The sequence below is a fragment of the Ochotona curzoniae genome, unplaced genomic scaffold (genome assembly GCF_017591425.1).
Source record: "Ochotona curzoniae isolate NIBS_2020 unplaced genomic scaffold, NIBS_Ocur_1.0 contig_2692, whole genome shotgun sequence".
Taxonomy (NCBI): Eukaryota; Metazoa; Chordata; class Mammalia; order Lagomorpha; family Ochotonidae; genus Ochotona; species Ochotona curzoniae.
The window spans coordinates 11,177,946-11,198,385 of record NW_024465556.1 but is presented as its reverse complement, the minus strand read 5'-3'; the positions used below and the strand labels follow the sequence as shown (position 1 = coordinate 11,198,385).

Genomic DNA, 20,440 nt, shown 5'->3' with positions numbered 1-20,440 from the left:
CCACCTTGTACGCTGCCCAGAAAAGGTCCCGACTCGGGCCTGGAGGCTGGTGACGCTCTGTGTCAAAGCTTAACGCCCTTGTAATTAACGCCTTGGCTGAGCTTGGTATTCCTACCTTCTTTTTTTTTTTTTTTAATGTTGTGATGTGGATTTTGTGTTCTCAATACAAATAGCTGGATTTCACACATTTAAAAACACTTTCCTGGCACAGGTTCAATCCTTATTGTTGCTTCTTCTTCACCAGATATGATTGACTAATTAAATACTTCTTAAACAGATGTCTTGCTTTCCAGGAACGGTCATATTCTGCATCTTGTGTGTATGCCCTGACCCTCTATTAGCAGTTCTTGACTTTGACCTACTGCCACACACAAGACAAACGACACCCTCACACAGCTCTCCACTGACCCAGAGGCATCTTTCAAAGTTAGTGCTTCCTAAACCCGCCAACTCAAGAAAGTACATTTTGGAATCAGAACTCATTAAAGTGTCACTGAATCTAGTTAAGCTTTATAATTATAAGAGAGTACTTCAAAAAGCTCATGGAAAATAGAATTAAAAGATAGTTAAAAAAAAAAAAAAAGAATGGAGAGCCTGACATGATAGTCTAGTGGCTAAATCCTCTCCTTGCCTGTGCCAGCATCTTACATGGGTGCCGGGTTCGTGTCCCAGCTGCTCCATTTCCCCCAGCTCCCTGTTTGTGCCCAAAGCCTTGAGGCCCGCGCTTTGTGTGGGAGAACAGGCAGGGAGCTCCTGGCCCCTGGCTTTGGACCAGCCCATCTGCAGAGCGAATCAACAAATGAAGATCCCTCTTTGTGTCTCCCCCTCTCCTCTCTCCTGCCCCACTTCAGAATTCTGGCTTTCAAGTAAATAAACAAATCTTTTTTTTTTTTAAGTTTATTTGAAAGGCAGAATGGCACAGAGAGGGACGCAGACATCTTCCATCTGCCAGTTTTCACCCGTCAAATGCTTGCAAAAGCTGGAGGGAGGTTAGACTCAAGGCAAGAGCTCGGAACTCCAGCTGGGTTTCTCATGTGGGGAGTTGGGACCTAGATACTTGAGCTAGCATCTGCTGCCTCCCAGGCATCTTAGCAGAAAGCAGTAACAGAGGCTGACAGTAGTTGGGACTTGAACCAGGCACAATAAAGCACACTTAACCTACTGTGCCACAACACCCAGCCCAGAAAAATCTGTTCTAGTGCAAAAATATTTGAAATCTGTGTATAGTCTTTCATGATACAAATTTTCTATGAATTTTCAAGATCTCTCATATCATCCACACCTTATCAACACATGAACTCACATACTACCATTATTTCTATGGTTTTGCTATGTGTATTTTGCCTCCAGAGCAAGAATTTAAGAAAATAGAGGAGCAAATCTTAGGCTGCTTCTATCCTACTATCCCCTAGCATACATAATATGGTACTGCTACTGAGCATATGACGAGTAAAAACTCTTCTTACCCCTCTTCTATATTTTTTGAGTGCCTGAAGAGTTCTCCATAGATGGCAGCAGGCTTGCAGGTAAACACTGAAGCTTTTAAGCAGCATTAGCTGCAAACTACAGGTATGGTCATGGGAGACTTCACAGGCCAACTCCACAAGCTACCAGGGATCTGCTGCAGCTTTCGAGTAAAGGACAGAAGGGCCCAATCCTGTGGCACCTGGGTGATTTGCTTACAGTCTGGATTTTAATTTAGCTCGAGTCATTGACTGTATTATTATTGCCAATGCCCAAGAGGCGTCAATACCCTCAAGGCTTCAGGGAAGGTCATGTGCTGTAGGGGAAAGCAGCCCTGTGCAGAGAGCCTCCCATACTTCAACCGTCATTGTCATCTTGGAAAACTGCCTTTTCCGCTGGATGTTTTTAATGGGCACAGAATAGAACTAATACGAGAAGAGAGAATTAGCGTAGCATTGTTATATAAGTTATAAGTACTCAATGCAACTTCTTAGACGTGAACTCCAATTATAAAATAATCTCATTCAAATGACAATTTATACCCTCCAGTTTCATATCTTCAGTACAAAGATATATTAATGAAGGAATTATGTTTGCTATATAATGTGAGGGGCAATACCTGCTCTCTACGCCAGAATCCAAGTCATATGTATGAAATAGTTACAGGAATGCAGTATGGTTATGAGGAGACTGGGAAAATACGGAAAAAATTAAAACAGCATAATATTTAGGCAGGTGGAATGAGTGATCTTCCTGAAAAATCTGTTTAACAGCATAAACTAATCATTGGTAGGTAATTCAATAACATTTTTGAGAATATTGTGATCTATAAAATTTTTTGATCCATTCTCACTCATGTCTGTTATCCAATGTCTTGCTCATATCATTTGGAGAAAGTGGTTTATCACGTTTGAGGGCGCAAAAATCCAAGGTCAAGGTTATTGAATATTCTGTAGGACAATTTACACTGAAACGTATTATCATTAGCAGAAGTGTCACTAATTCTGAATCAGATGGTTCAATTCTCAGGCTTCGGGTTTGGGCGGGTACCAGCATCCAAGAGATCAATTACACCCACCTGCAGGACGTCTGAAAGTGCACTCGGCCATCTAAGTGCAAGTGCACATCTGTGAAAAGGGAAGGCTAAGTCTAATTTTACACTCAAATAATTCTGCTTTTGTTTAAATTCTTCCTTTCCTGAGTAAACACCATCAAGATCACTGCATTTTGTGTTAAGGAAATTTATTGTACTAATTGGCACCTTCGCATAAAACTTTAACCTATTTTTTTCACATTTATATTAAGAATATATAAAAACATAATCAGTAAATCTTTGTACTCTTGCAAGCATAGGATTTTTAAAAATAGAATAATTCTTAGTATACTGTTCAATAATGAATTGTCATTTAGCTCCATTTCTTGTTGATCCTTGACAGGTTATATTATAATTGCAGATGGGTTAGTTTTCAACTTTTAGCAAAATCCCATTTCTTTCTGGACACTTAGTAATTAATCAGGTCAAGCCCAGAATTGAAAATGACTGCATTTGCATAATAATATATTTTAGTGTCTTTAAGATTAAAGGAATATGGGGCCCAACGCAGTAGCCTAGCAGCTAAAGTCCTTGCCTTGAACAGACTAGGAACCCATATGGGCACCGGTTCTAATCCCGATGGCCCTGCTTCCCATCTAGCTCCCTGCTTCTTGGATGGGAAACTATTGAGGATGGCCAAAGCCCTTGGGACCCTGCACCCATGTGGGAGACCCGGAAGACGCTCTGGTCTCCTGGCTTCAGATGAGCTCAGTTCTGGCCACTGTGATTGCTTGGGGAGTGAACCATCAGACGGAAGATCTTCCTTTCTGTCTCTGCTCCTCTCTGTGTTTCTTCCTCTCCATCTCTCTTCCTCTCTGTACATCTGATTTTCCAATCAAAAAAAAATTTTTAAAGTTAATAGGAATGTATGTTTACCAAAGAATGCTTGTGACAGAGAAACATATAAAAAATAATAATTATTTGTAATTCCCATCCAAGCTACTGATCTATACATTTTTTTTTTGCATATTTTGTTTGTTTTTTACTTCAGCATAGCATTTGAGGCTGATGGCTTTTATCCTGCGGAGAGCTGACTTGCGTGTGGCAGGGCAGAGAGCAGCACGCATGGCCTCCAGCAGCTGGGTTCCAGCGGCCAGGCCCTCTCTGGCTGTGACGTCCATACGCGTGCCCTGGTGGGAAGCGGCTGGGAAACAATCTCCTCCAGCTTGGAATCACTGCTTCAGACATGTCAAGGGTTTCCAAAGTCAGATTTCGCTTCTCTCTTTGACATGTGAGAAGATTACTTCTTGGGAAAATCAATGCAGATGATTTGCCAAAATCTCAGGACTGGTTAGTTGGCAGGACCAAGACCAAAACATCCAGATTAGCTCAACTGCTGTAGAATTGGATGCTCAGTGTAACCTTGCTTTCCCAGATTGCAGGGAAGATTGGGGGTGGGTGGAGGAGCTGGTTTTCTCCCAACCCTGGACAAATGTCCCTTTTTAAAATGGAAATAGTAAAGCAACTGAATGACCCCTAAACTTCTCACAAATATAAAACCAAACCAAACAAGCAGCAAGGTGTCAGGATTTCTGCCCTGATCAGGATCATTTGCACTCCTTTCTACCTGTGAGGTTCTAGGTTGGGGCAGACCTATGGTCTCCTTCTGCTGGGGAAGACTTCAATATGCAGAGGCCGCCAGAGCAGAGGCACCGAGCTGCGGGGGCCAGTTAATATCCCTGCCCTTCATGTGCCAGCGGGGCTGCTGTCTGTACCCAGGCCAGCTGCATTTCTCACCTGAAAAGCTATGGACTGTTGAACCTCCTCAGCAAAATCCTTGAAGGTCCTTTCCATGTTTATGCCTCGCTCAGCCAAAATAAACTTGCACAATGACCTTGCCGACAGATGCCTGGTAATGAGGTCACAGAATGGAGTAATATTTTCAGAAAATTGCTTTCCAAGGTAATAGATGCTCTGATTCGTTTCCTTTGCCTACTTTCGGCTTTCACATGCTTAGGCGGTTTAACGCGACAACCACTCGGTATTGCTGTTCTTTCAAAGGTCACACCGAGACTCCATGAACTTTTAGCCTGGAAGGTATTTTTAACAAATTATATGTTACGCTATTTTAAAAAAATCTCAAAGTCTTATTGTTGGTTTTCTGGTAGTTTCTCCTTAACCTTGACCTATTTCCTATTGCAGTTTCAACTGACTCTGCATTATGAAACGGTGCTTCACTGATTGTTTCTGACATCTACAGATATGAAACTAATTTTCCCTACTTTAAAATAAGTACAGTATAACGAGGCAAATGACGATAGGATATATTGTGCTCAGCATATTTAATAAGTATTTCATTATAAAAAAAAAGCTTTTTTTTTTTTTTTAAATTTGAAAACAGAGTTACAGAGAGAAAGAGAGAGCGAGGTTCCAACCACTGGTTCACTCCCCACATCATTATAATATATGAGACTGTGCCAGGCTGAAGCCAGGAACCTGGAACTTCTTCTGGGTCTCCCACAGGGGTGGCAGGGGCTATCTGTACTTGAGCCATAGTCTACTGATTTCTAATTAGCAAGGAGCTGGACTGGAAGTGAACATCTGGGTCTCAAACTGGTGCCCATTAGAGATTAGGGATGCCATTACTGCAAACAGTGGCTTAACCTACAATACCACAACACTGGTCCCTTACCGACCATTTCTAGTGAATAAAGTATGAGGAGTCTTCAACAAGTTCATGGAAAATGAGTCTTATTAAGAAAAATTGTAAGGCCCAGCACGGTAGCCTAGCAGCTAAAGTTCTCGCCACGAACATGCCAGGATCCCATATAGGCACCAGTTCTAATCCTGGTGGCCTTGCTTCCCGTCCCAGTTTCCTCCTCTCTGACTTGCAGCAAGAGTAAGAGAATGCTATCACAGACACGTGGGGACCGTCTGCATGGCTGTAGCTGTGGGCTGCCTCCCGCTTGTTCCGCAGTAGTGACTTGGATGATCTTTATGCTCTCTACTTCCTGCCTTTGGAGTGCAGACATTAAATACACACATAGAACAGTGAATCACAAAGGAGAGAGAAATAGGACAGCTTTTGTAATGTTTTATATATATATTAATAACAGGGGCCCATGGATGGGCTCACAGAGGTCAAAGATGAAATAAATTTTTCTGTTAGCGAATACGGACAGACCTTAGCTCCAACCAGACAGTAGTCCACCGGGGTAGGGGCTGTTTCTGTCTGGCTCACTGCTGCATCCCCGACCACCTAACATATATACAGTGTGCCTTAAATAGACAGATGCTGAAGCAATGATATGCAGGATGCTAAATGCTAACAGAGGCCCAGTATGAGAAAAAAATGAATTAGGAGGCAATGAGGATAACAGAACACAGTGGGGGCTGCCGATGCCCCATGCATTGTATTTGAAAGCAGGAGACACACTCAAAATAAAATAAGCCCCCTACAAAGAAGTTACACTATGTGCAAAAAAAAAAAGTATCTATTCATCAGCAGGACTAAAACTAAAATTAAACATTAAGGTGAGAGGCTGGCATTGTAGCACAGCGAGTAAAGCCAATACCAACATCCAGGTTCAAATCCTGGCTGCTCCACTTTTGATCCGGCTCCCTGTGAGTGAACCTGTGGAAGCAGCAGAGGGTGGCCCCAGGGCTTGGTGCCTGCATCCACAAGGGAGATCCAGGGTTTTTTGTTTTGTTTTTCAATTTTCTATATATAATCGTTTTGAATGATGCCGTAGGGCATGAAAAATCCAGACAGTGTATTCATTGGTGTGTAAATAAATATCTGCACTTGGTTTGTAAAATCCAACAATGCTAACTGCAATATTGAATTAAAAAGCTACAGGCCTTCTCCTCTTTGTTCCCTGTACATGGGACCAATTTTAAGTCAACTCTCCACTTTCCGATGCCAGGAGATGGAAATTTCAGCTCTCCTCCTCTTTCTCTCCCTTCCCCCATCCTCCTAACACAGACAATCCCAGCTGTCAAACCCTTAGTCCCTGTTCTCCTTATTACAACATGAATGCTGTGTCCTGCTGAGCTCAGTTGTGCTGTTATATTGCCTTTCTTCTAAGCTTCTGTTATTTTCCCAGAATTCATGCCTATGCCCCTCCCGCTTCTTCCTTCCCATTTCCCATCGTCTCCCTCTTCATATTGTCTCAGGGCTGAGGTGCAAGTGTGCTGGTACCAGCTGCGTGTAAGCCAGTATGTGTTCAGACTGGGCACAGCACAGACTGTCCCATCCCTGCACAGGGCCACACCCATTAGCGACTTTTCCCTGAGACATGCCTCTTGGTGTCTTTGATCCCCCACGTCCAGTTTGGACCAGTTACACTTTGGACTTGCTGTATGACATTCTTTGAGGAAATTCCTAACATCTCCCTTGTTTGTTAACCTGCTTGGCAGACCTCATAGACTTCCATTTTTTGTGGATTAATCCTCAGCTTCAGCAGAATACATTTACTTGCACAAGGAATGCAATAATTTTGTGACTTTCCATGCTTAGAATTATAAAGCCAAATATTCTTTCTGAATTCATACATGACTGATGAAGGGCACCTCTGTGTTATCAGATTTTATGCCCAAAGTAAAAACTAACCTTGGATTGAAAATATTTGGAAAATAATCAGCTATGTAGTGAACACATAGATTCCTTTCTTGTCCCATAAGTAATTTTGAGATTACTTAAAATATTTTCCTGCTGGACTATGGCCTTTTACTTTTTATTGGTTGAACTCTATTTAGTAGCACCATAAAGCATGTAACTCTAACATAAATGAAAAATGTATTATCTCAAACAAATGCATCAAGCTGAAGTAAAGTATGTAAGAGGCAATGTATAGTTTATATGCAAAAAGTATGCCATTTTACACTAGGGACTTGACTGTCTGGATTTTGGTTATCTGAGCAGGGGCCCTGGAACCAATTCAGTGTGGTTTTTCACGATTAGAAACTTTATACCATTCTGATTCTAGATCACTTGAATTTAACATGTTTTTAATCTTTGGAATCTGCATGAATGACTTCCTTATTACTGATGTTTTGGGGTATCAATGATCGCTTAGTACTGATCATTCTTTTAATTCATTTTGTTGCACACTCTGTGGACCCTTTGAATCTGGAAGTTTCTGTCTTTCAATTCTGAGAAATGTTGCATCATTTCTTTGCATGTGTTGAATGCTGAATCTCATGGATGACTTTTTTTTTCAAATATGGAAATTAGACAATGTGTTTGCATTAAGAAATAAAAAGTAAATGATCTTCTAAAATACACCCTTAGGCAAATTTTTTTCCCATTTTTAGAATTCACCTATAAACCTATCTAAATAAAAGAAAAAGCCTTTTACAGACCAAACAGGAAAACTGTAAGATACTTATAATTAACAGCCGTTAAATAATAGTTGGCAACAGTTTAGTGTTGCATAGTTAATGTCCATTTAGTCTTCAGGGCAACACTGCAAGGTTTTAATTTGAAAATTTTGTCTGCCAGGTTTTAGTATGAACTTTTTGTCTTGATTATATTAATTTTGATTTTTTGAGCCAGAGAGCACTAAGAACTGAAAACACCCTTGGCTTTGCCTTTGAGATGATAAGAAATTGCAACTTAGCTAGCATTATTTACTTCCATAGCATTCTTGTTTTAATTCAAGATAACTCAGAGTTGAGCTCAAAAGCACACTAGTATTTATTCTCAATTTAACTTAAAGCAATAAAGTTAAATCTTCCCTCTGAGGCAGAAACATGACACCATTGTTTACTGCAACTCCCATTGCATGCAGTACTATGCTTTTACATATGCTCTATCAGACAAGCACATGTCATTCCCAAGGCATACATGAAGCAACTATGGAAAACAAAAATAAGCCAGGTTGCGTAAGAGGGACCCTGGAAAGTCACAATGAACACGTTCTTGGTTTGAAGACCAGCTTTTCTTCAAATACTACACATCAAAATCAATCACGTTATGGTTCTTAAAATGAGCCACACCAATTACTACATGCAAGGAATTCTAAAAGCCATAATGCAAGTTTTCACAGAAGGTATTCATGATAACTTAGCTTGCATACACAACAAATAACATTAGTAATAGGCAAAAAAAAAACTCAAGTTCTAAGAAAAGAATTTTTTCATGCTTTATTTTAAATAATCAGTTACCTCAAATTGATTGAAGCAGAAATGCGGAAGTAAGCCAGAAATCCTACCAAGATATTGCCACCAACAGAAAGAGAGCGAGTGAGAAGACCAAAGACAAAGAGAGAATGAGCACCTTTACAGAAGATTCGTGAAAACTACTTATAGGCTGTGATGTGGGAATATTATGACACTATGACATTTTCATGTATGTTTATTGACTAACCACTCATTTCATGGCATTCAAGAAGCTTCAAACTATTGAGTAGAGAAAATAGTGCTAAAAATGTCCTTAAGTTTAAGAAAAGAATAAAATTATTCTTTACACTAGTAGAAAGAGAATAAAGCAAAATTCCGCCATTTATATTCATCTGAGATTTCGAGTTACCTTACTTTATCTGTGACTTAATGTGACATTGGATAAATAAGGTCAATGAAAAAATTACCTTTACTGCTGCAGTGACAGCAGCAGAAGCTGCCAAGTTTAAGCCTTGCCGTCCAAAATTCACCACGGTCTCATAGCCTTTTTCCTTTGCTTGTACAATATAATCATCAATTTCCTGTGGTTGGGGGGAAAACACCACACATGTTAACAGTATTCAAATAGAGCGTTACGAAGCCAAGGTTTTCCTTCCAAACTACAATAGCTTCACTAAATTTTACATCATAAACCATGTGTCAACATATATCTGTAAAACAGGAGTTGTAGAAATAATTGACATGTCTTACCCTCTCCTTTGAAGAAAGAAACGGATGAAGGAACTTTCTGTATATTAAACTTGCTCCTTTAGTATAGGGACTGAGCAGCCATATGACAAAAGCAATCTTCAGCTCATAATACAGGGGAAACCTAGCAGGAAACAAATTGGAGGAAAAGGGCAGGTGAAAAAATAAACTACAGAGACCGTGGCAATCACAAAGAGACTTTTGCAAAAGTTCACTTATCAGGTTAAGTTGTCACATGTATACATTAGTGGTCAGGGAAACAACCTTTTTTGCATTGATGAATTCATCTGTTTTAATGACAGATCTGTACACTAAAGGAGTGACCTGATCCCTAAGAGAGTCACACCTTCCGGGCCAGGATTCAAGTACAAGAATCCTGAGGTAGGGAGAAGGCTGCTGAATGGACTGTGGCAGTGAAGGGAGTGCAGTAACAGCATTTAGTTGTAGCAGTGAGGTGTAACCACCCAGTGTGCAGAGGCAAACTGCCATGCAAGTACCTAGCACACACTGCAGTATCAAGGTATAAATTGATGTGCTCTCAGTACAAAATGTTAACCACATGCACGCATCTCCTTATGTTTCTCAGAACTCTTGACCCTGCTCTCATTTGGTCAGAATTGCAGCACTCTGCAGATCTAACACCTTCACTTACAAGGGGAAAGGGATTACCACTGTGCTGGGTGGGACATGGGGTACAGCGCCTTCCCTGGAAGGCTGAGTCCAGTTTGATGATGGTGCATCTGGCCAGGCCACTTGTTTTGGCCAAGAGAATGTGAATGTGACACGTGTCACATGCTAACAGAAAGTCAAATGCTCTTTGACCCCCTCCTCCAGTACAACTCTTTCTACTGTGGGAGCAGACACAACTGAGCGGAGACCACAGAGCTGCCTGGTCTCACACAGCTTGAGGGAGAAGTCAATGGGTTTTTAATCCCACTGTGTTTTTTGAATTGTTTGTTGCCACAGCAAAAGGGAACTCACGTAGCACGAGGTGGTCCATGAGGCACTAATGCATATATGGTAAACTGCAAATCTCAGTTCTTCCGGCAGGTAGGGAGCAGTGAGGAATGACCACTGTGTAGTCAACCAAGAGTCACTGCTGGTGTGTTACTTCCTGACACCTGCAGACTTTGCATTGCTCAAGTACAGGTTTTTTCACATATGTAGTCAGAGCAGGGAAAGAAAAACAGAAGCCTCTAAAAAAAGAACTTTGAAACTTAGGATAAGTAGCAAGATGTGGGATCAGATCTGTGTTTTGCCATCTAAACACAAACAGAAAGACAAAGACAGGACTGACAAGCAAATGAATGAACATGAGCACTGGGGAAGGGAAACTTGCATTTCAAAGCAGAAGAGAAAAATGGATACAGATACAGAAGAACTCACATGTAAGTGCAGGTTGTTAAGAATAGTTTATACACGGGGACGTGCACAATGGTTCAATTGGCTAATCCTCCCCTTACAAGCACCAGGATCCGTTAAGGGTACTGGTTCTTGTCTTGGCTGTTCCACTTCCCATTCAGCTCCCTGCCTGTGGCCTGGGAAAGCAAAAGAAGGATGGTGCAAAGCCTTGGGACCCTGCATCCATGTGGGAGACCTGGAGGAGGCTCCTGGCTCCTGCCTTCAGACTGGCTTAGCTCTGGCTGTTGCTGCCATTTGTGAAGTGAACCAGCAGACAGAAGATCTTTCTGCCCTTCTCCATGTAAATCTGATCTGCTTTTCCAATAAAAATAAACAAATCTTTAAAAAATATTTACACATGATGACATCTTTTTTTTTTCTAGTAATTCTGATGGGATCTAATGTGCCACGAGAGCATCACAACAGAGTGGGAAGCGCAGTGGAAGGACGGAACAAGTAAAGGTCTGAAACGTACACAAGAGCGAATGAAGTAGCCGCTGGCCAAAAAGAAACAAAAGGAATGCTGAGGTTCAAGCCCACAAATGGGTGAGTAGATGACTGATTTTTTTCAGGTGCCGTTAAGTATCCCAGACAAAGAAGTGTAGAGTGACTTGGTGCCCATTTCGGCTGCAGTTTGTGGGTAATAACAGCTGCAGATACTGCAGAGGTAGTTAAGTTTGAATGCTTTGCAAAGATGAGTTCTTCCGGTGATGGCATGGTCATACGGACATGTCCTACTGAAACAGCATTCAAACAGAGTGAAGTTGTTGCATTCTGCTGCTTGGTAGAATATTCGATTCTTGAGAAAATAATAAGCTTTGCTCGTGCTTCCTGCTATTTGGAAGACCTGGATGTTGATGCTGTTGGTCATAAGGAGGAGTCGTTCAGGAAGGGAGAGAGGGAAACAGTGGGTGTTATCAGTGTAGAAAAAGGATGGTAACAACAAAGGGTTTCTATTCTCAGATACTGGAGGGAGGGCGGTGTGTGCAAAGTGGATAGGGAGCAGCACATAGGGAGCTGCCTTTGCGGCAGAGCTTAATGGAGAGCACTGATCTAAAAAGAAAGCACATGAAGAAATGAGATGCTAGAGAATTAGGAAGCTTGTTCAAATTCACACAGCTACTTGCAAGAGCAGGCTAAGAACACAACACCTGGTGACGAGTCTGTAGTCTGGCCCCTTCTCAACACAAGAACTTACCAAGCAACTGTTAAATCCGCTACTGTTTCGATTACAGTATAGAGAGCAAAAACAATCCAGTACATCATCCATCGAACCTGAAAATAATACAGATACTCATGAAACAACAGGTAAAAAAAATTATCTGCAACTCTTGAGTAATTTTACCTGTGTGTATGTGTGTGTACTTTTAGGTACATAATATGCTGGGTCAAAAACGTTTAGGTCCTTACATATAAACAGCTAGAAAAGTGAAATATTTAGCTTTTTTTCTCTAAATAGATCAACTACTTTATTCTTTACACTTAGAGGCAGATGAGAAATTATTATTCAATCTATTAAATAAAAATCAATTATATGTACCTTTTACATACTACATTAAGTTTCCCCAAACACAAATTGAAAACATCAGCATGCTTGTTTAATTTCAGTACAATGGAGTCAAGACCCAGTGTGCATGTTACATTCATCAAAGCAGATGACAAATGATCACAGTCCCTGTCATCAGTCACCACCACCACCACCACCACCACCACCATCATCAAGTTTTCTTTTCGGTGCACTTGATGCATTGGCAGTATTGTGTGATGACATCATTTCAGTGATAGTAAGAATGTTTTTGAAAAAAAAAAAGAACGTTTTTGGACTCATTTACTGCTGAATTAATCAGAACATTCTAGAGTGCTAGTGTTACAGGAATTGATGCTTTTTCCATGGCAGGTGACTGTAAAGCAGGCATCTGTATTGTAAACCTTTATCCAGTGAGGACACTGCAGCAGCAACGTTAGTTGAAAAAGATGTGGTTTGTGGAGTTCGTGTGTCTAGATTGAGAATACTTGTTCTGCTAGTAACTGGTCTAACTTTCAACAGTGAAACAGAGGAACACTGTATATGTTTTTTGTTTTCTTTTTAAAATAGTAACGTTAAATCTGTTGCTTGAAGCTGCTAAGCAGTATCTATCATGTGGCAATCTAGAATTGGAATATGGACTGATTATTGGCAAAGGGGCCTGGCATATTTGCCTTGCAATTTCTAATAAAAAAAATTCTCCTGGGGGAAGAGAGGTAAAGACTGGCTGGCACAGCACTCGACACTCGACTGCCAACTGCACAGCGTCTGTATCAACAGCTTTCTTAGTCTGAATAAAATTACTATTTGCCTCATCTAGAATTGTGGTTATATATCAGAAGTCAAACTTCAACATCTGAGTTATAACTCCTGGCTCATATTCGGTAATCCCCACTTCCTTTTGGATTTGTGCCATCATCTATGTATCCTTCAACACATTTTGGGGAAAACTTGTCAGAGTCTACGTTATCTAGTGATTGGAATTCTTGAGCAAAATCACCCGCATTAAAGCATTCCAGTCCTGATGTTGATCCAAATTCTTCGTCCAGTGTGGCCAGGAGCTAGGAGGTTCTTCCTGGTTTCTGATATGGGTGGCAGAGGTCCTACCACTTGGGCCATGTACCAGTCCTTTTCTAGGCTGTCAGCATGGAACTGGAGCAGAAGTGGGCAGCCAGAACTTGAAGTGGTGCTCATATGGGAAGCCTGTGTCACAGAGGTTTTATCCTCTAAGCCACAACACTGACCCCAAGTAAGTAAAATCTTTTTAAAAAATTTATAAACCCATGTATAGACTTTTCATCTCACATATTTCCATGGAATTAAAAAAATATTTATTTATTTTTATTGGAAAATCAGATATACAGAGAGGAAGAGAGACAGAGAGGAAGATCTTCCGTCTGAAGATTCACTCCCCAAGTGACTGCAATGGCCAGAACTGCGCCTATCCGAAGCCAGGAGCCAAGAGCTTTTTCCAGGTCACCCACGTGGATGCTGGGTCCCAAGGCTTTGGACCATCCTCTACTGCTTTCCCAGCTACAGGCAGGGAGCTAGATGGGAAGTGGGGCTGCTGGGATCCCGGAGCATGCAAGGCGAGGATTTTAACCACTAGTCTACTGTACCAGGCCCTGGAATTTTTAAAAGCTCCCCGTACATTCATGGATTTAAAAATTATTTTGCACCCAAATACACTGATCTTTTAAGTCTGTTTCTACAAACTTTTTGAAGTCTTACCTCCTATAGGGTCACTGATTTATGATATCATCATCTCAAATTTTTTAAAAAATGAAGAGAAAAAGAACAAATCTTGCCTTTAGTTTCTCACTTTTAGTGACTGGCTGCTTTCCATTCTCTCACCACAGCCACTCTCCAACTGCGGCTGAGTGGGGGGCAGGTGTCTGCCTTGACTTTCTTTCCCTCTCATTCTGCCCCCAACATGTTAAAAAGAAAAAAACAAAACAAAAAGGAGATAAGGCTCTTATCTTCTCTTTCTAAATGCAAACACTAGTACTTTTACCTCTCAAGTATGTTCACAAAGTTTTCTTAACCTGGTTGACCTCAGGCCTTGCTTCCAAGAAAGAAATCAAGAGAAAACGACTACCAGCAGAACATCCTGCTTTGATAGCACTAAAGGGGATCCTGGAGGTGATCACATTTTAAAAACTAAATCATAGTTTTACTGAAAAAAGAAAAATATTGTAAAATACATCACCAGCAACACTCTTGAGGCTGGATCTCTTCCTATTCTGACTTCGGAGTCTTGGGGAGATTCCAAAAAACCCCAGTGGCTTCACGGGACAGAGTTTAAAAACAAATACTGTGGTAAACTATTCCTGTTTCACTGACAGCACAAAACAAACAGTTGCTGAAGGTCCAAGGGACAGGAAATTGGTGACACGGGCACCAGGAGGGCCTCAAGGAGGCTTCAGAGAAGTGGCTACCACCAGGCCAACCTAGGGAATGTCAGTGCTAACACCATCCCCTTTTTCCTGGGAAAGAAGTCTTCAATTATCCTTGGTTCCCCTTAACTCTGGGAAAACTGTCAGAAAAAGAAAAGTCTCAAGCCATGTTATTTCTCATTCTTTCACAACCATCATTTGCTTATGATCTCGCAGAGGGATGGCAGCCGCAAGTAATGCTCCACAGGATTTCTAGGTCGCCGGTTAAGGGGGCTGCTTGGAGGGACTGCAGAGAGGGGCTGTTTGCAGACACGCCTCTGATGACTGGCTCTAGAACAGATGAGGGTTGCTACACAGCCCCCAAATTTCAAATACACATGTGCTTCAGTTGCGAGCTTAATTTTAAAATTAATTTTAAAATTCACAAGTTAAATAAGTGCTATTTTACATGTGTTCTCTAATAAAGAACTATATATAAATCTAGGTTATGAGAATGTTTGATTATGTCAAATAAACCTAAAAAGGAGAAAAAGATGAAGGTTTTGATGTTTAAGTTAAAACCAAGCAGTGGTTAAGGCACTGTCTGGGATGTACTGTTTTCCTCTCCAGAGTCTCAGCTCCACTTCTGACTCAGCTTCCTGCGACTGCACACGCTGGGGGCAGCAGGTGCTCACGTTCCTGCCACCCTCATGGGGAACCCAGCTCAAGATCCCTGCCTCTACCTCGGCTCTGCTTCAGCTCTGACTGCTGTGGGCTCTTGAGCAGAGACCCAGTGCAAAGATCTTTCTTTCTCTCTCAAAGATAAGTAAATACATAAAAGCAAAAGTAAAAACTAAAAACCAATAAACTAAACACCCTAACTCTACATACATTCTATTTCTATAAAACTTGACAATCTGTTCTTGAACTTAAGAATTTCTTCATCCTCCTATCCGAAACACGAACCTTACATACAGTTGAATCCAGCCAACAATTAAATGAATTCAGTTAGCACGTGTTATTTGTGGGAGGCAAATTAACCTTGAGAGTATATAGTTTTCTTTATTCCATTAATGGATTTGGTTGGGATTTTATACCAAGTGATTACTCAGCAAAGCTTTTATTAAACTACATTTCAAGGCCATTCAGCCTACTGTTTAAGGTTTTGACCAAAGGAAATAACAGAAAAAAATGAAGGTCAATTAAAAAAAAAGAGAGCCATAAAATTTTAAGTATTATTGGATATACACACATATACATACATAATATTTTAGATAATCCAGAAACTTTAATAGTAAAATAAAATGTTAATAGAAAAAGTTGGTAGGAAAATAATCATATTGATAATCTTAAAGATATAAGAAGCCGAAATTAACCAAATTACTGTTAAAATGTAAGGAACAAGGAAATCTGTAACTGGTTGTGATCAATTAGTTGTAAGCACCACTGCACTCAGACCAGCCCCACATTACTGTTAAAATGTAAGACACAGATAAGTGAAATCTTTAACAGATCATAATCCACCTTTTAAGATACTGGGAGAGGTTACCAGCATCACGTTTATCAGCAAAAACCTGTTTTTGAGAAAGTAACAATAATATTTCTTCTTCATAAGCAATTGGTAAAATCAACAGCTGCTGTTTAGATTTTATCACAAAAATAAGGGATAATATAAAATATGTGTTCAAAGGCCACTGTTCTTGCTAGGACAGGAGGCGGACAAAGTCAGCCTGGGCCAGCGACCCACTGGAGTGTGCAAGAACTGCCACTGGGAAGAGACACGATGGAGGAGCTTGGGAAACCCCATCATTGGGATACGGTCCCTGCAGGTGAACGCCAGAAGCAAGGCAAGGAGCAGCCCAGACCACGTTGCAGTACCCGGCAGCATACATGTGGGTCAGGTCTGGGGGCAGACAAGTCTGGGCCAGCACATGACACCCACTGGCAGATCTGAGAACCAGGGCAGGGGGCAGATGGAGCCAGATCTAGCCGCAACACCAGCCAGTTTACATTAGGGCTGGGACAACAATCAGGCTGGGCTGGGACAGACTACAGCATCCACCAGCAGGAGCTCGAATAGGGAGCAGGCTACCAGACCAGGCTGCGCCATAAGATTGTGGATGCTAACGTGAGGCGAGTGACACCAGCCTGAGTCCAGTGGGGGCCGCATTCGTGAGTCCCAGTGATGAGGGATCTGACAGGGCTTGGCTCAAATTCCCTCCCCGTCCCACCACGAAAATTCTTACAATGCCCTAGAAGGTCCTCCAGACATGGCCAGAGCTATCTGTGACTTGCACAACTCCTCCCCTGGGTCTGCTCCAGCCACACTAGTGATTTTATTGTCCTTGGATGTATGGACATCACCACCCCTACCTTGGGGTCCTTGGTATATGCTGTTTCCTGACCTGACATATTCTTCCTTCGCTTATCTATATAGATTTCTCACCTGCTTCAGGTCTCTGCTCACAAATATGCTAAAGAGGGCTTTTTCTGACAACCTACTTAAAGTATCAATATCCTCACAATGCACTCATCCTGCTTTATTTATAATCTTTCGCATACAGCACATAGTAACATCTAACAAAAATTCCCTCTCTCTTTTTAATTCTTCTACCTTTCCCTATAGAATGTACACTCTCAACACACAAAGACTTCTGCTCATGGTTGGGTGCCCTGAGTCAGGCACAGAAAGTGCTCCGTAAGTGAATGCCAGTGTGACTTGTTGAAGCTCTGTGGGCCTCTGTGTGCAAGACTGCTAAAGGAAGGCACAGATGGGAAGGAAAGAGGTGAGCCACGATCATAGACTAGCCTCTTGAACAGCAGTGAGTACAGGACTGGGCTGTTGTCAGATCTGGTGCCGGGATGTGCAGAGCCACTGCCACAACAATGGGGAGGAAGTGGAGAAGAGAATTGCCATTTTAAGAAGCACTGGTGGGGATACCCTCAGGGGACTGCCATAAATATTTGGGAAGAGACTGGAGGGTAGGCAGGACTAAGGTTCTCACATGAGACTGGAGCAGAGCCAGGGGAACACTATTTTAAATTATTATTGTTATTCCTTGGTGAGTGTGGCTTCCAACTGTGGAAACTGTTAGCTGTCATCTGCACTGTCGGTTAATTGTGGCTTCAGCCCCTCTTTTGAATGGGTCACCAAATCAAGACAAATACGCTTGTTAATATTTTAGGGGGTGTGTATGTAAATGAGATATCCCAAGAATGAAGTTCATAGAAGTTGGTGGAAAGGTTATCAGAACAGAGTGGATTCAAGGTTCTATTTTGCTTGCTTTTTCCTCCCACTCTACCCCAGAGGATATCTAACACTTAGTATAATACCTGGCACAAAACCAACACCAAAAAATATTTATCACAATAAGTAAGTGAACTTGGTCAATAATAAGTAAGACTGTGTTTTCTAGTTTTCCCATCTCCTGAAAGCAGTCACAATGAGACAGCAATCAATCTCACAGCACTTTGCCCATTATGTTTTTCTGCGATGAAAGAAATGTGATGAATGTTTTAATCTAAAATATTAATAAAAAAGCAATCAAATGAAATCTTAAGGTCATATCGAAAGGAATCTATTTTCCAAGGAAATAGACTCTTACAATTAGACAACTTTTTAAAGATTACAGAGTCATCTGTGCTATAAAACCATACTATTTAAAATTACATGCTGGTGTATAAAGTGCACGGATCGGATTATCCTGCTTAACAAGCCAGCGCTAGCTTTATTATTACCCCAGATCCATACAGCCTCTGCAAAGCCTTAACATTTCAGAAATCCAGACAGTCATGTGACAGAGCCCGTACTGCACCCTCTCAAAGGAATTACAGGATATTTAAAGCCTGAGTGAATGCTGTGAAAGGAACATACCCACAGGCTAAATTTACTATCCAAAGACCATGCTCCATTTAAATGGTACGCGCTTATGTATTCTGATGCCAAAAGAAAGACTGGCTTCATTTCATGATCTAACATTTTTCAACAAAACAAATTTTTATGATTTACATTCTTAGGCAAGGTTTTTATGATATTGATTTAGATCCCAGGAAAAACAACTAAGGCAAACATAAAGTAAGCTGTAATTCTGAAATGGTCTTCACTATTTTCTACTGAACTGAAAGCCTTGAGTAATAGGGGCACTTTTGGGGTGTGAACCAACTGAGGGGGGCTGCCATTCAGCCTCATAAATAGATAAAATTAAACAAATTGATAGCAATTCATAGGCACAGAGTCCACAGGGATCACTCATGTGCTAGAGGGAGGCATGTTGCTGTACACAGATGAATAATAGTGGTACTGACACATTATAATAAGAGTCTTTTTAAAATTGTACCTACTATAATTTATACATGTTAAGACTATAATCATTTGTAGTATTATAATGCTAACAACATGTGAAAGACCTAATGTTAATAAATATGGTATAGCAATAGGTGGAGTGTACCTTATCTGAAGTGTCTAAGACCAGAAGGGATTTGGATTTTGAGTTTATAGAAAATGTTGGACAATGCACCAATACATGAGATATCTTGTGGGTGGGCCCAAGCTGAAACACAAAATTAATTGATGTGTGATATATACCTTATACACTGGGCCTGAGGATAATTTTATGCATGATTTTACATGATTTTGAGGATGAATCAAAATTTGTGTGCACTGAATTGGGTTTTGACTGTGGCTGGATCCATGCAGCCAGCTGCATTTTCTGCCATGTTGACCCTTAACAAGCTTTGAATTTTTGAAGCAATTGGGAATTTTGCACTTTTGGATTACAAATCTCAACCTATATCAAGTATTTTTTGCACAATAAAAGAAAATTAATGATACATTGATCTGATAAACATTGCTTGTGGCCAACACAATAAAACATTTTACATAAAATAGTCATGAACTCTGATGTCTAGGTCTTCCTATCCCTGAGAATTGTTTAAGGGGGCGGGGAATTAATGCAACACACATAAAAGGAAAACAGGTGGGGCTCAGTGTGGTAGTCTAGTGGCTAAAGTCTTCATCTTGTTTGCACTGGGAGCCCATATGGGTGCCAGATTCATATCCCGGCAGCTCCACTTCACTTCCAGCTAGCTCCCTGCTGGTAGCCCGGGAAAGCAGTTGTGCATAGCTGAAAGCCTTGGGCCCCTGCACCCTCGTGGGAGAGACCCAGAAGAAGCTCCTTGTCTCCTGGTTTTGGGTTGTCTCTGCTCTCGTCATTGTGGCCACTGGGGAAGTAAACCAGCAGATGGAAGGTGTTTCTTTCTGTCTCCCATTCTCTCTGTAAATATAACTTTCCAATAAAATAAATAAATATTTCAAAATAAAAACAGGAAAACAGGTGAGTACCAGAACAATGTTTGATCCAATATAATAACTATATTAAATTATAATATTATACAATATGGAAACACTTAAAATTTTGAGTTAACAATTTTTAAATTCTCACTTTTTTATTATATGCATGTTCCTATGAGTTTTTGAAGACTCCTCGTATGTAAAGATTTCAAAAAATGTTGTGCCAAAATAAACATTTATTTTGAAAGAGTTAGAGAAAGAAATATTTTCTACCTTCTGGCTCACTCCCCAGACAGCTTCGATGCTCAGGACTGGGCCAGGCAGCACCAGGAGCCAGAAGTTTTATCCGGGTCTCCTCCGTGGGTGGCAGAAGGCCCCCTGGGCCACTGTCTGCTGCTTTTCCAAGGACATGAGCAGAGTACATGATCAGGAAGTGGAGCAGCTGGGACTTGAACTAGTAACAACATGGGATGCTGGTGTTC

At 41.0% G+C, this 20,440-nt stretch overlaps 1 protein-coding gene across 1 annotated transcript in view; it reads right to left on the bottom strand.

Moving 5' to 3' along the window:
* REEP3 (receptor accessory protein 3) overlaps window positions 1-20,440 on the bottom strand; it is a 96,776-nt gene that overhangs the window by 13,788 nt on the left and 62,548 nt on the right. Inside the window, exons 3-5 of the mRNA XM_040975829.1 lie at window positions 11,967-12,043; window positions 9,371-9,491; window positions 9,088-9,201 (exon numbers count right to left, since the gene is read on the bottom strand). Coding sequence (XP_040831763.1) covers window positions 9,088-9,201; window positions 9,371-9,491; window positions 11,967-12,043 — 312 coding nt within the window. The remainder of the gene's footprint in view (window positions 1-9,087; window positions 9,202-9,370; window positions 9,492-11,966; window positions 12,044-20,440) is intronic.